The sequence below is a fragment of the Bombina bombina genome, chromosome 5 (genome assembly GCF_027579735.1).
Source record: "Bombina bombina isolate aBomBom1 chromosome 5, aBomBom1.pri, whole genome shotgun sequence".
Taxonomy (NCBI): Eukaryota; Metazoa; Chordata; class Amphibia; order Anura; family Bombinatoridae; genus Bombina; species Bombina bombina.
The window spans coordinates 877,428,666-877,445,653 of record NC_069503.1 but is presented as its reverse complement, the minus strand read 5'-3'; the positions used below and the strand labels follow the sequence as shown (position 1 = coordinate 877,445,653).

The following is a 16,988-nucleotide window of genomic DNA, read 5'->3' as shown; positions in this document are numbered from 1 at the left end:
CAACAGTAAGGAATGAAGCCGTGGACTCTCCCTATCCGGAAGGAAAGGAATTTATCTGTTAAGCATAAATTATGTTTTCTTACAAATCATTTGTTTTGTATCAACTTAAAGGGATATGAAACAAAAAAAATAATAATTTGTGATTCATATAGGGCATACCATTTTAAAAAAGTTTCCATTTTACTTCTTTTATCAAATTTTCTTAGTTCATAGGGAATTCTTTGTTGAGGAGACACCTAGGTAGGTATCTAGAGCACTACCTGCCATCTAGAACTCTTGCAAATAGATAACATTCTTGTTTTACTGCTTCCATATAGTGCTTCAGAAATTGGCCAGCTCCTTAGCATTCGTTCCTGCTTTTCAAGAAAGGATACCAAGAGAACAAAGAAAAATTAATAATAGAAGTAAATTGAAATTGCATCCTCTATCTGAATCATGAAAGAACATTTTTGGGTTTCATATCTCTTTAAGTATAGAGTACAATTCTGGAGGCAATATCTCCGGAAGGATATAAATAAACTGAAATACTTGAAATTTGAAATTTGCTTGCTTAGTTTTTTTCTCTGAGAAGTCTAGTATTAATGTATTGGCTATAAATATTTTCTTTTCTTTAGAAATTAGAGCTCCCTTGCCTTATTTAAAATCTTAATTTTAAACCTAGAAGAATATCATGTGTATGTATAGTTAATAATTATTATGATTGTAAGTTAATGGACTGAAACCTTAGCATTTTGATGATCTAGTCCTGTAGAAACTTAGAGACAGTGTATTGTAAAATTGTTTTACCCAAAGGTTTTCTCCCCTTTAAATTGTTCCCAATGATCCATTTTACCTGCTGCATAGTATTAAATTGTTTACAAGTAGCTTGTTTACCCTTATTTCGGCATTTGAACTAGCTGATTTAGCCTGTGGAATCCCAACTTACACTGAAAGTTTCTATACTGATGTCTAGGCTATGAACAAACCTAAGTAAACACAGCCAGCAGATGTAATTACACTCCTAGTTTTCATATATGAAGATTTATGTGTTGATATGTGTTGATATATTGATTTAATTAATTTATTTGTATTTATTTTTTATAGGAATCCATATTTTCAGATGAAACCTTTTCAACGGTAAATCCACCTTTACAGTCTCTGAACAGATTGCTTTATGATGAGCTTATCAAATCTGTTCTGAAGATCGTTGACAAATTGGACCTGTCACTCCAGAAACAAGATGCTAGTCTTGAGGTATGCATCCATAATTGTATTTTATAGCCTGTAGCTGTAATTCTGTAGGATGAAGGCTCAATTAAACCTTTTGTTGAGTTTATTTTGGAATTCATCCAGCAAGTTTAGTTTTTTTCTTTCTGTTATACACACAAACCTTATAGTTTCAAATTTGTGTATATGACACAATAAAAAACAACAACCATTTAACGTAACATTTTTATTTAATTTACACTTTAATAGTGTATTACAGACAGGGCATTCTTTTTAATTAAGCCACTGCATCAAAATCTTAAAGGGACAATGCAGTTTAAACTATAATTACAGCATTTTATTTATATCACATTCCCTTTTCATTGTGTCTAATATATGTACATAGTCAAATATGAGCTACCTAACTAACAGATACAAACATATGCCGCTCATGATTGGCTCACTGCTCATATACTTATCTGAAATGGATTGCATACAGATGTGTGACTTTGTGGTTTTAAAATATTCACAGTTCTTGCTGTTTTTAACATAATCAAAGGATAATATTGTCGTCCTCCTCATGTCTTCCCCTGTGCTGACAGTGATGGTCATTTCCCTACACAGAGGCAGTTTACTCTTTCTGGGGGTTGTGGGGGAGGGACGGGAGAATATACCTCATCCCTGGTCTTCCCGACATTTGTTAAAGTGGTTGCTTCATAACATTACATAGATTAAGAAAGTGTCCAAAATCAAAGAACATAATTTTTAGTTGTCTGAATGGCATGGGGGCTTGCACAGAGCATATAATGCAGTGATGGCTAAACTTGGCACCCCAGATATTTTGAAACTTAATTTCCCATGATTATTAGGCACTCTGTATTCTATTTGAGCATCATGTGAAATGTAGTTCCGAAGCGTCAGGTATGCCAAGATTAGCCATCACTGATATAGTGTATATTAGCCTACAAACCAAATAGAAGAATATGCTAGACCATGTTTGAAGGTTGTGCAATTCAGATGATACAGGTGATCATTTTTCAAGGAAGTCCTTTACAATAGCAGCCAAAGTTATATATCCATCTTAATGGGAGTAGAGTCCACTGCTTCATTCATTACTTGTGGGAATTAAGAACCTTGCCATCAGGAGGAGGCAAAGACACCCCAGCCAAAGGCTTAAATACCTCCCCCACTCCCCTCATCCCCCAGTCATTCTTTGCCTTTCGTTACAGGAGTTTGGCAGAGAAGTGTCAGAAGATTTGGAGTAGTTTCTTATGGAGGGTAGTACTCTTCGAAATGGGACTGGAGTTTTAAGTAGTCCTGTCAGCCTCTCATTGAGAGCATGGATGAATGTTAGAGTCTGGAGATGCAGGGAGAGTCTTTCTGCCAACCCATCCTGACTCAGATTAACAGCTCCATAAGCAATCAGCGTTGACGAGTTTCGCTGCCTGCTTTTCTGCTCTCAAGTCCATGTCAGGAGCGAGGCTACTACCCTGTCGCACTTGAAAGGCCGTGTTCCTGTTCCATGGCATAGATTCTGGTAAGATCGTTTCATTTATACACATATGATAACGTAAGAAGACAGGGTCTCCTTTTATCTGTATAGAATCAAGAATAATACCCCTGGAAAGGGGGTTACTGAACACGGGGGATTTGTGCATAATAATATTATTATTGTGTTTAATGCTGCGACATGTGTGAGATGAGGCTCTGTCAGTGTGTGAACAGTCAGTTTCCTTAGTGAGAGTTTGACGAGGGACTTTTTTTTTTACACCACATTTTCTCTCTAGTGTAGGGGCGTTCCTGCATGGCGCTCCATGTGACCGGGTGAGACAAAGCGGTTTCTCTGTGGTCCTGGTCAATTAGGAGGTGATGAGTGCCCCAGCCTTTGGGATATAAAGGTGCCATATAATTTCTATCTAGTCCACAATAAAGCTGCAAGCTACGGAGGACTCTGATATGTTAGAGGGTACTCCCTTTTTAATTAAACCAAATAACTGTATCTATTGTGAGGAGGTTCTGGTTGATCCTCCTGCTCAACTTTGTTCCACATGCTTTGATAAAATTGCAATATCTAAAAAGAATAAGATATTTAGTACAACTAAGCCACCCACCTTTGAGGGTTCTCCGTCACGCGAGGTGCGTTCCCTACACTCATCTCCGATTGCACATATAGCTCCCCAGGGCTCTACTAATCCTCCTGCGCGAGGGGCCCTTTGGCCGCTAGATTTCGCTGATCAGTTACAGACGGCGGTTTCTGCGGCCTTCAATGCCTTACCACGCCCTGCTAAGCGCAAGCGAAAGGTGAAACATAGCTATCCGTCCCAGGGGTCATCTACTCCGCTGGATGTCTCTGACAGATTATCCGCTGATGAAGACGACTCCGACTCTTCGGAGGATGTTTTTTCTGGGTCGGAATCAGCGACTTTTAGACCTTCGTCTGCGGAGGAGACAGATTTTAAATTTAAGATGGAGCATTTGCGCTTTTTGGTGAAAGAGGTGCTTGCTACGTTGGAGGTTCCTGAACCGAAACTTTCGGAGGAACCTTCGATCCTTTAACTAGATAGGGTTTACGAGGACAGGGTGGTGCCTCAAACTTTCCCAGTCCCCATTAAAATGGATAATATTATTAAGAATGAATGGGAGAAACTTGGTTCGTCCTTTTCCGCCTCTACTTCTTTTAGAAAGCTGTTCCCCGTTCCGGACTCACAGCTTGAGCTGTGGGGGCAGTTCTTAAGGTGGATGGTGCTATCTCCACGCTCGCTAAGCGAACATCTATCCCGCTCAAAGATAGCTCTTTGTTCAAGGAGCTTATGGATAAAAAATTAGAGTCCATGTTGAGGAAGATGTTCCAACTCACGGGGTTCGTTTCTTCTACAAGATATGACGAGTCCACGGATTTCATACTTGTGGGATTTATCCTCCTGCTAACAGGAAGTGGCAGAGAGCACCACAGCAGAGCTGTATATAAAGCTCCTCCCTTCCCTCCACCCCCAGTCATTCTCTTTGCCTGTGTTAGTAATAGGAAGAGGTAAAGTGAGGTGTTAGTTTTAGTTTCTTCAATTAAGATATTTTTTGTTTTAAAATAGTACCGGTGTGTACTATTTTTCCTCAGGGAGAAATTGTCAGTCTGGATTCCCAAGAGGAATGAAGAGATCCTTTTTTCTCCCATGAGGTTGATGATCTTAGCAGACGTTACTAAGATCCATTCTGGTTCCCACAGAGTTCTGAAGGTAGTGCAAGAGAAATCTTCAGTGTGGAGACCGGTGTCATGCTACAAGCAGTATTGAGGTATGTTCAGTCTTTTATTTTCTGAGGAGACTTGTTATATCAGAAATGGCTGACATTTTTCTCTGTAAGGGAAGGGGTAAGCAGTAGACCTATATGGTTGAGGGTGTTACTGAAATTCCTGTTTTATGCATATTGATAACGATTTTGTATATCTATATTGGGACTTGACACTGGGAGAGGCAGCTTGGACACTTATATATTTAATATAGAAGGGGTCAGAAGGGCTGCAGTTATATGTAATATGTTTGTGAGTACAAGGGACCACATGGCTTATTTCAAACCGCTTCCCATGTGGTTAGGCAGACTTTGATGCGACGTCCATGATGGACGGGGCCTATTTCGCTCGCTCAGACGCGCAGTTTTCTCTCACTAGAAGGCAGCAGGCTTTAGCTCCGGTGGGAAGTTAGAATGTCGAGGGGAGCGCCAACAAAGGCTGAGGTGGGTGTGATGATAAATTTGAAAATTATAATTTAAAATTAAGATTAAAATAGCATGTAAAAGTATTAATTATTTATTACATGATAACATACAAATACTAACATGGATCCATGTAGAAAATAAAAATACAAATAAAAATGGGATAAAAGATACATAGAACACAGATAGATAATAATCTGCAATACCAAAAATGGTACCGATGTGGTTTTCCTAAAATGAGTTGTCCATATAGTAAATTATAATGTCAATATATGTCCATCCAAGTTGATGATGAAATAATTGTGTCCAAACTCAATCGTGAAACAGAACGTGAAGACAATGTGAAATCTTTAGCAAATCTTGAAAAAAAATGGAAAAAAATTGAATGAAAAAATGAAAAATTTAAAAATTAAAAATAAGAAAAGATAGTGTACAAATATATCCAAAAGTTCATATGTGAAGAACGTATTATACCCAGTATTTCCTTAGTAGTGATGTAGTGATTCAAATACAAAAAGAAGTGAGTAGCGCAGGGTACACTCCACATATATATTATATATTTTTTAGCTCCGGTGGGGCCTAAAGTTGTTTTCCACTGGATCGTTGTCAAGTCAATTCTGAGTACCCTGAGGGCAGGTAGGCGCCACAGAAATGCAGTGGCTGTTTTCATTTTTAAAGTCTATTTTCAAATTAAAATGTCTCTTTAAAGGGTGATTTAACCTTTGCTTATAGGGTGCAATAATTTTTGGCAAAATTTTAGATAATTTTTTAATGATAAAAATTGTTTTTAGGACAGTTCAGAAAAATTGGTGCGCTTTTATTTCTTAAAGGCACATTCCTTTTTTTTTTTCAAATTTTTTTTTTTAATCAGTAAATAAGGTGATTAACGACTATTGTGGCCATTGTTAGTCTGTTTAACATGTCTGAACTTGAGGAAATTCCTTGTTCTATGTGTTTAGAAGCCATTGTGGAACCCCCTCTTACTTTGTGTACCTCTTGTACTGAAAAGGCCTTACAATGTAAAAAAGCATATTTTAGGTAAAGAAAGTGTGCCTAAGGATGATTCTCAGTCTGAAGAGAATCAGAATATGCCATCTAATTCTCCCCAAGTGTCACAACCTTTAACGCCCACACAAGCGACGCCGAGTTCCTCAACCGCGTCTAATTCTTTTACTCTGCAGTCCCAAGGGACGTGTTTCCGCAGACCCTCGTGGGTGATAGTGACAACGGACGCCTGTCTACTAGGCTGGGGTGCAGTCTGGATTTCCCTGAAGGCTCAGGGTGTATGGACTCAGTTGGAGTCTCTACTTCCAATCAATATTCTGGAATTGAGAGCAATATTCAATGCGCTTCAGGAGTGGCCTCAGTTGGCTTCGGCCAAATTCATCAGATTCCAGTCGGACAACATCACGACTGTGGCTTACATCAATCATCAGGGAGGAACGAGGAGTTCCTTAGCGATGACAGAAGTATCCAAGATAGTTTGATGGGCAGAGGCTCACTCTTGTTATCTGTCGGCAATCTACATCCCAGGAGTGGACAACTGGAAAGCGGACTTTTTAAGCCGACAGGCATTTTATCCGGGGAAGTGGGAACTCCATCCGGAGGTATTTGCCTCACTGATTCTCCGATGGGGCAGACCAGAATTGGATCTGATGGCGTCTCGACAGAATGCCAAGTTTCCAAGATACGGATCCAGGTTGAGGGATCCTCAGGCCGAACTAATAGATGCCTTGGCAGTGCCTTGGTCGTTCAACCTAGCTTATGTGTTTCCACCGTTTCCTCTCCTTCCCCGGGTGATTGCTCGGATCACACAGGAGAGAGTTTCAGTAATTCTAATCGCGCCTGCGTGGCCACGCAGGACTTGGTATGCAGATCTAGTGGACATGCCCTCTCTGCCTCCGTGGAAACGTCCAGTGAGACAGGACCTTCTCATTCAAGGTCCTTTCCAACATCCAAATCTAATTTCTCTGCAGCTGACTGCTTGGAGATTGAACACTTAATTTTATCTAAGCGGGGATTCTCTGATACGGTCATTGATACTTTGATTCAGGCACGTAAGCCTGTCACTAGAAAGATCTATCATAAGATATGGCATAAATATCTTTTTTTGGTGTGAATCCAAGGGCTACTCATGGAGTAAAATTAGGATTCCCAGGATTCTGTCCTTTCTCCAAGAAGGATTGGAGAAAGGATTATCAGCGAGTTTGTTAAAGGGACAAATTTCTGCTTTGTCAATTTTGCTACACAAACGTTTGTCAGATGTTCCAGACGTTCAGTCTTTTTGTCAGGCTCTAATCAGAATTAAGCCTGTGTTTAAACCAATTGCTCCACCCTGGAGTTTGAATTTAGTTCTTAATGTTCTTCAAGGGGTTCTGTTTAAACCTATGCATTCCATAGATATTAAGTTGTTATCTTGGAAAGTTTTGTTTTTGGTTGCTATTTCTTCTGCTCGTAGAGTTTCTGAGCTTTCAGCATTACAATGTGATTCACCTTATCTTATCTTCCATTCTGATAAGGTGGCTTTACGTACCAAACCTGGTTTTCTTCCTAAGGTTGTTTCTAATAAGAATATTAATCAGGAAATCGTTGTTCCTTCATTGTGTCCTAACCCTTCTTCTAAGAAGGAGCGTATGTTGCATAACCTGGACGTGGTCCGTGCCCTGAAGTTTTATTTGCAGGCGACTAAGGATTTCCGTCAATCATCTTCATTATTCATTGTTTTTTCTGGAAAGCGTAGGGGTCAGAAAGCTACTGCTACCTCTCTTTCTTTTTGGCTGAAGAATATCATCCGTCTGGCATATGAGACTGCTGGACAGCAGCCTCCTGAAAGAATTACGGCTCATTCTACTAGGGCTGTGGATTCCTCATGGGCATTTAAAAATGATGCATCTGTTGAACAGATTTGCAAGGCTGCAACTTGGTCGTCTCTTCACACTTTTTCCAAATTTTCCAAATTTGATACTTTTGCTTCTTCTGAGGCTGGTTTTGGGAGAAAGGTTCTTCAAGCAGTGGTGGCTTCTTTTTAGGTTCCTGTCTTGTCCCTCCCTTTCATCCGTGGACTCGTCATATCTTATAGAAGAAAAGTAAATTTATGCTTACCTGATAAATTAATTTCTTCTACGATATGACGAGTCCACGGTCCACCCTGTCATTTTTAAGACAGGTTTAGATTATATTTATTTTTTATAAACTTCAGTCACCTCTGCACCTTTAGCTTTTCCTTTCTCTTCCTAACCTTTGGTCGAATGACTGGTGGTGGAGAGAAGGGAGGAGCTATATATACAGCTCTGCTGTGGTGCTTTTTGCCACTTCCTGTTAGCAGGAGGATAAATCCCACAATAAGGATGAAATCCGTGTGCTCGTCATACCGTAGAAGAAATTAATTTATCAGGTAAACATAAATTTACTTTTTTCAACCAGCAGCGGCAATCTCTGCGGTGGCTGGAGCGTCTACCTATTGGTGCGACGCTCTGTCTGCTATGGTTGAGGTGGAGACTCCCCTCGAGGAGATACAGTAACGAATTAAGGCCTTAAGAGTAGCTCATTTGTTCATCTGTGATGCAAACATGCAGATTATTCGCCTAAATGCCAAGACGTCAGGTTTTTCTGTTCTAGTTCGTAGGGCTCTGTGGCTAAAGTCATGGTCCGCGGACATGACTTCCAAGTCTAGATTACTTTCCCTCCAGTTTAAAAGGAAGGTTCTTTTTGGTCCAGGCCTGGACTCTATCATGTCCACGGTCACGGATGGCAAGGGTGCTTTCCTACCGCAGAATAAGAAGAATAAGCCTAAGGGGTCTACTTTTCGTCCCTTTCCTTCGGACAAGTCTCAACGCAAGCAGCCTGCCGCAAAAACAGAGCAGTCCAAAGGAATCATGGAAAATCAGCTCACTCTTGGAACAAATAGACCAACAGAGCAAGAAGCCAGCCGAGACAAAATCGGCATAAAGGGGCGGCCCCCAATCCATTTCTGGATCACGTAGGGGGCAGACTATCTCGTTCAGGACCCTTGGGTTCTGGAGCTTATAGTTCAGGGTTACAGGATAGGATTCAAGACTCATCTGCCCAGAGGCAGATTCCTCCTGTCAAACCTATCATCAAATCCAGTGAAGAGAGACGCCTTCTTAGGATGCGTGAGGGATCTCTCCTTTCACAGAGTCATCGTCCCAGTTCCTCTAGCAGAAAGAGGTATGGGGTATTATTCAAACCTTTTCGTGGTCCCAAAGAAGGAGGGCACGTTTCGCCCAATTCTGGACCTAAAGTGTCTAAACAGGTTTCTTTCAGTCCCATCGTTCAAAATGGAGATGATCAGGTCGATTCTGCCCCTAGTTCAAGAGCGGCAATTTATGACGACAACAGACTTGAAGGATGCCTACCTTCACATTCCAATACACAGGGATCACTTCAGGTTCCTAAGATTTTCATTTCTGGATAAACACTTCTCGCGACTGCCCCCAGAGTCTTTATGAAGGTTCTGGGAGCACTGCTCGCGGTGGCGAGAGCAAAAGGTATTGCAGTGGCTCCTTATCTGGACGATCTCCGTCCTGCAGTCTCGCGGAGGAACACTCAAGGGTTCTTCTCCTTCGATCCCACGGATGAAAGATTAAACGAAGGAAAAAGTTCTCTGATTCCCAGCAACAGGGTGGAATTCCTGGGTACGATAATAGATTCCTTATTCATGAAGATATTCTTAACAGATCAGAGACGTTGCAAGATTACGTTCAGCTGTCTTAGCCTTCAGACCTCTTCAAGGACATCTGTGGCCAGGTGTATGGAGGTGATTGGGCTTATGGTATCCAGCATAGATGTCATTCCATACGCCAGGTTTCATCTCAGCCTTTTTCAGTTGTGCATGTTGAGACAATGGAACGGCGATCACTCAGATCTTTCCCAACAGATATCTCTGGACATCGGAACGAGGGAATTCCTCTCTTGGTGGATCCATCTGGGACAACTGTCCCAGGGGACATCCTTCCTGAGACCATCCTGGGAGATTGTGACCACGGACACAAGTCGATCTGGATGGGGAGCTGTTTGGGGTGCCAGAAAGGCACAAGGCAGGTGGACTCGAGAGGAATCAAGTACCAATAATATTCTGGAACTCTGGGCGATATTCAATGCTCTGAGGGCTTGGCCTCCTGGGGTCGTCCCGATTCATCAGGTTACAGGCGAACAACATTAACCTCGGTGGCTTACATAAACCATCAGGGGGGAACGAGAAGCTCCCTAGCCATGAGGGAAGTATCTTGGGTTCTGAAATGGGCAGAGAACCACAATTGTTCGCTCTCATCGATCCACATTCCGAGTGTGGACAACTGGGAAGCGAATTTTCTCAGCAGACAATCGTTTCATCTAGGGGAATGGTCTCTCCATCCCGAGGTGTTCGCAGGGATCGGCAACAGATGGGGAACGTCGGAGATGGACCTCACGGTGACCAGGCTCAACTTCAAGCTACCCAAATACGGGTTGCGGTCCAGGGATCCCCAGGCAGGGCTAATAGATGCCTTAGCGGTGCCCTGGGAGTTCAACCTACTTTACATTTTTCCACCGTTGCCACTTCTACCTCGTGTAGTGACCCGCATCAAGCAGGAGCAAGCTTCGGCTATTCTGATTGCTCTGTCGTGGCCACGGAGGACGTGGTTTGCGGATCTGATGGGGATGTCATCTATTCCTCCATGGAGGTTACCCTGTCACAGAGATCTGCTGGTTCAGGGTTCATTTCTACACCAAAATCTCGATTCTCTGAGGCTGACTGCGTGGTGATTGAACGCCTAGTCTTAGCCAAGAGAGGTTTTTCGGAAAGAGGGATTGATACTCTAATTCAGGCCAGGAAGCCGGTCACTCGACGCATCTATCATAAGGTGTGGAGGACCTACTTGTCCTGGTGTGAGGAACGTTGATATCCCTGGCACAAGGTTAGGGTATCCAGGATTCTGGCCTTTCTCCAGGATGGACTGGATAAGGGTCTTGCTGCCAGTTCCTTAAAGGGTCAGATTTCAGCCTTATCTGTATTGTTAAACAAGAAGCTAGCGGAGGTTCCTGATATTAAGTCCTTTGTTCAGGCTCTGTCTAGGATCAGACCTGTCTTTAGAAATTCTGCTCCTCCTTGGAGCTTAAATTTGGTTCTTAAGATTTTGCAGAGGGCTCCGTTTGAGCCTATGCATGCGCTTGGCATTAAACTTCTTTCCTGTAAAGTCCTATTCCTACTGGCTATTGCATCGGCTCGCAGAGTCTCTGAGTTAGCGGCCTTGCAATGTGAGCCCCCTTACCTGTTTTTTCACACTGATAAGGCTGTTCTTCGCACTGGATTGGGATTTCTTCCCAAGGTAGTGTTGAATCGTAACATAAATCAGGAAATAGTAGTTCCTTCCTTATGTCCTAACCCTTCTTCGTCAAAGGAAAGGTTGCTTCATAATTTGGATGTTATTCGGGCCTTGAAGTTTTATCTTCAGGCCACGAAGGAATTCAGACAGACTTTGTCATTATTTGTTGTATTCAAGAAAGCGCTGGGGGCAGAGGGCCTCTTCGACTTTGCTGTCTTTTTGGTTAAGGAGCATTATCCATCTGGCCTATGAGACAGCGGGACATAAGCCTCCTCAGAGGATTACGGCTCACTCAACTAGGGCTGTGGCCTCTTCTTGGTCCTTTAAATTTTACAAATTTGATGTCTCTGCTTTGGCGGAAGCAGCTTTTGGGAGAAAGGTTCTGCAGGCTGTGGTGTCCTCAGTTTAGCGTCCGCCTCCTTCTGCCCTCCTGTTTTTTTCATTGTGTCCTCTAGAGCTTGGGCATTTGTTTCCACAAGTAATGAATGAAGCAGTGAGCTCTCCTCCCATTAAGGTGGAAAACATAAATTATGCTTACCTGATAATTTCATTTCCATCTGTGGGAGGAGAGTCCACTGCTCCCGCCCGTTTCTCCGGTGGGTGGACCTAAATTTAATTTTATTCTTCTGGCACCATTTATACCCTGATATTTTTCCTACTGTTCCTTGTTCCCTTGGCAGGATGACTGGGGGATAAGGGGAGTGGGGGAGGTATTGAGGCCTTTGACTGGGGTGTCTTTGCCTCCTCCTGGTGGCCAGGTTCTTAATTCCCACAAGTAATGAATTAAGCAGTGTACTGTCCTCCCACAGATGGAAATGAAATTATCAGGTAAGCATAATTTATGTTTTTGGATGAGGTGGAAGGGACACAACTATTCCTGTTTTTGAAAGAAGGACAAATTACCCAACTTTAGAAATAAAAAGCACATCTCTCAAATGAGGAGTCAATTGTCCCCTAGGGTTCAAGTTGATCACAATGAAAAACAGTGATTACCAGCACCACTTTCCACCAGGGGGTTTGTATTGAAGGGAAGTGGGGCTATAATTAGGCTATAACAGAGCCATTTTCTTCCTCTCTGATTTAATTGTAGGGAATACTACTAATTTAAAAAAGGTGATAGCATGGTTTGCTAAGGGGGCTCTTTTAGAACCTCTCTAATCCCAAATGTCTTATATATTCTCTTTATGGGAGGGTAGAAGTTGAAAAATGTACCATATTGATTAAAAACAGCATACACCTCTTTTCATTTGCAATACTTTATTATTGATATATGTTATGCAACATAAAACCAAAACATAAATGTCCCTTTTAATGGTAGATTAAACACTAAATACATTTTTTAAGCATAATGTTGAAGTTGTTACCCACCTATCTCTAGTTCTGGGTTCTCCCTTTTTGAAGTCTACCTTTCTTTCATAAAGGTGGTAAGGGTCCTCAGTCAACTACTCTTGGGAATATACTCTCCCTGCCACTAGGAGGAGGCAAAGATTCCCAAAACCCAAGAGCGCTATATAACCCCTCCCACCTCTATGGTAGTTAGTCTTAAATTTGCCTCTGCTGGAGGAAGGTGAAGATGTGCAGATTAATTATTTGTTGAGAGGGGTTTACTTTATGGGGATTTTGTTATTTATTCTTTAACTACTTTTTGTAGTTTTAAGTTAAGTTTTCATTCCCTAAATTGGTCTTTCCCTTACTTACTCCTTATAATGCAGTTTTCTGATCCTGTCCCTAATCCTTCTTGGGAAGCTATTTTTCAAGCCATTTATTGTAAACAAACTTGCTTATCCCCAAGAGCTTTATTTATTTGGGGATTTAACTGTTTATGCATTTTTCTACTTGCCTGTAATTTTATGCTTTCATGAAGCTTTTGGATTCTGTACCGCATCTCCCTTAGAAGCTGTGTCCTCTTGATACTTTCCTTCTTATGTTAATTGTATTTATTGCTAATTTGAGGTATCTCCTCCAGTATATTTATGTGGCCCATGTTTAATTATGTTATTACATTTAAACCTAATGTTGCTTCTATGAGTATTTCCACTTTTTTAATTTGTTCTTTACCGGGGAATTCAAAAAGACTTTAATCCTGGAATAAAAGAAATCTTCAAATGTTTTTTAAATGCTGGTAGTTCTGCAGCATTCATGTGAACATAAAAAGGTCAGTTAAGAATTTTGCTTATGTTATTTCTAATGTTTCTTTAGTAGCTGAAGTTTCCTCTGAGGTTCAGGTTTTTTTCTTCTGATATTCTGTATAATTTATCCACTTTTATTTTTTTATTTTTTTTATAACTCCTATATTTTTATTTTATTTCTTTATTTTACAACACACACACACAAAAAAATCTGCACAAAAGTCAACAGCGGTTCAGTCAATAATAAATCAAGTAACAATATACAAATCCCTCCTATTACAATAGTCAGTCCCTCCATCTCCTCTCCCTCCCAACCTTACATTATGGTTCCTCAATTTCATTAAAAACCAACATCTAAATATATGTCGACCCCCCCCAAAAAAAAACCCTGTCCCTCACTTCAGTTTTGTATTGACAATTTGTTCTATATAAGTTATAAAGTCCCTACCCTGATAACACACAAAGTGCATCCAAATTCTGCAAAAGGAGTCACTTTCTCCCCCTTCTAATTTAGAGCCATAAGCTGCCTTAATTGCCGAGTTTAATAACAATTTTTTTACTTCAACAATAGAAGGTATTTTAGGGGTGATCCACTTATTAAAAATAAGTATCCTGAGGATTATTATTACTGTAAGAACAAAAACATAATTTATGCTTACCTGATAAATTCCTTTCTCCTGTAGTATAGTCAGTCCACGGGTCATCATTACTTATGGGATATTAACTCCTCCCCAACAGGAAGTGCAAGAGGATCACCCAAGCAGAGCTGCTATATAGCTCCTCCCCTCTACGTCACACCCAGTCATTCGACCGAGAACCAAACGAGAAAGGAGAAACTATAGGGTGCAGTGGTGACTGGAGTATAATTTAAAATTTAGACCTGCCATAAAAAACAGGGCGGGCCGTGGACTGACTACACTACAGGAGAAAGGAATTTATCAGGTAAGCATAAATTATGTTTTCTCCTGTTAAGTGTAGTCAGTCCACGGGTCATCATTACTTATGGGATACCAATACCAAAGCTAAAGTACACGGATGACGGGAGGGACAGGCAGGATCTTTATATGGAAGGAACCACTGCCTGAAGAACCTTTCTCCCAAAAACAGCCTCCGAAGAAGCAAAAGTGTCAAATTTGTAAAATTTGGAAAAAGTATGAAGAGAAGACCAAGTTGCAGCCTTGCAAATCTGTTCAACAGAGGCCTCATTCTTAAAGGCCCAAGTGGAAGCCACAGCTCTAGTAGAATGAGCTGTAATTCTTTCAGGAGGCTGCTGTCCAGCAGTCTCATAGGCTAAACGTATTATGCTACGAAGCCAGAAAGAGAGAGAGGTAGCAGAAGCTTTTTGACCTCTCCTCTGTCCAGAATAAGCGACAAACAGGGAAGAAGTTTGGCGAAAATCTTTAGTTGCCTGTAAATAAAATTTCAGGGCACGGACTACGTCCAGATTGTGTAGAAGTCGTTCCTTCTTTGAAGAAGGGTTAGGGCACAATGATGGAACAACAATCTCTTGATTGATATTCTTGTTAGTAACTACCTTAGGTAAGAACCCAGGTTTAGTACGCAGAACTACCTTATCTGAATGAAAAATCAGATAAGGAGAATCACAATGTAAGACTGATAACTCAGAGACTCTACGAGCCGAGGAAATAGCCATTAAAAACAGAACTTTCCAAGATAACAGCTTGATATCAATGGAATGAAGGGGTTCAAACGGAACACCCTGTAAAACGTTAAGAACTAAGTTTAAGTAATTTAGATTTAGAAGTAACATCAGCTGACCAGGATTTTAGCCACAGTGCTCTGCGTGCCTGAATGGCGAATCCGGAATTCTTAGCCGTAAGTTTAGTTAAATGTACTACGGCATCAGAAATAAATGAATTAGCTAGCTTAAGGGTTTTAAGCTTGTGTGAAATCTCATCTAATGGCTCTGAGTCAAGGGTCTCTTCCAGAGACTCAAACCAAAATGCTGCTGCAGCCGTGACAGGCGCAATGCATGCAAGGGGTTGCAATATAAAACCTTGTTGAACAAACATTTTCTTAAGGTAACCCTCTAACTTTTTATCCATTGGATCTGAAAAGGCACAGCTATCCTCCACCGGGATAGTGGTACGCTTTGCTAAAGTAGAAACTGCTCCCTCCACCTTAGGGACCGTCTGCCATAAGTCCCGTGTGGTGGCGTCTATTGGAAACATTTTTCTGAATATAGGAGGGGGTGAGAAAGGCACACCGGGTCTATCCCACTCCTTAGTAACAATTTCAGTAAGTCTCTTAGGTATAGGAAAAACGTCAGTACTCGTCGGTACCGCAAAATATTTATCCAACCTACACATTTTCTCTGGGATTGCAACTGTGTTACAATCATTCAGAGCCGCTAATACCTCCCCTAGCAATACACGGAGGTTTTCCAGCTTAAACTTAAAATTTGAAATGTCTGAGTCCAGTTTATTTGGATCAGATCCGTCACCCGCAGAATGAAGCTCTCCGTCCTCATGTTCTGCAAATTGTGACGCAGTATCAGACATGGCCCTAGCATTATCAGCGCACTCTGTTCTCACCCCAGAGTGATCTAGTTTACCCCTAAGTTCTGGCAATTTAGACAAAACTTCAGTCATAACATTAGCCATGTCCTGTAGAGTGATTTGTAATGGCCGCCCTGATGTACTTGGCGTTACAATATCACGCACCTCCCGAGCGGGAGATGCAGGTACTGACACGTGAGGCAAGTTAGTCGGCATAACTTCCCCCTCGTTGTCTGGTGAATGATGTTCAACATGTACAGATTGATTTTTATTTAAAGTAGCATCAATGCAATTAGTACATAAATTTCTATTGGGCTCCACCTTGGCTTTAGAACATATTGCACAGAGAGATTCCTCTGAGTCAGACATGTTTAACAAACTAGCAATTAGACTAGCAAGCTTGGAAATACTTTTCAACTAAATTTACAAGCAATATGTAAAACGTTACTGTGCCTTTAAGAAGCACAGAAAAAAACTATGACAGTTGAATAACAATGAACCGGATTAGTTATAAAAACCAAATTTACCCGGTAAAAACATAAATTTAGCAAAGGATTGCACTCATTAGCAATGGATGATTAACCTTAATATCAGAAAAAAACGTATAATAATTGAAAAGATAAGCGTTTTTATCACAGTCAAAGCACAGTCTCACAGGTCTGCTGTGAGTGATTACCTCCCTCAAAACAAGTTTTGAAGACCCCTGAGCTCTGTGGAGACGTTCCGGATCATGCAGGGATAGAAGGCAGACTTGTGACTGAATTTCTGATGCGTAGCAAATGCGCCAAAATTGGCCCCTCCCACTCACATACAACAGTGAGGGAAGCTCAGTAAAACTGTTTTAATTTAAATAAACGACAGCCATGTGGAAAATAACGCCCAAAACAATTTTTCACCAAGTACCTCAGATAATTAAACGATTTAACATGCCAGCAAACGTTTAAAATCTAATTTATGAAATGTCATTAAAAGCCTGCTGCTAGTCGATCACACTGCAAGTTAGGCTAAAAGTTATATGCATACAGTATTTTCCCAGTGAAGTGCTATTCCCCACAATACTGAAGTGTAAACATACATACATATCAGCCTGATACCAGTTGCTACTACTGCATTTAAGGCTGTACTTA

The 16,988-nt window shown here is 41.1% G+C and overlaps 1 protein-coding gene across 1 annotated transcript in view; it reads left to right on the top strand.

Annotated features, from left to right (window-relative positions):
* The window catches only part of PRKDC (protein kinase, DNA-activated, catalytic subunit), a 2,064,551-nt gene that overhangs the window by 256,576 nt on the left and 1,790,987 nt on the right, over window positions 1-16,988 (top strand). The window contains 1 exon segment of the mRNA XM_053715028.1: window positions 1,084-1,233. Coding sequence (XP_053571003.1) covers window positions 1,084-1,233 — 150 coding nt within the window.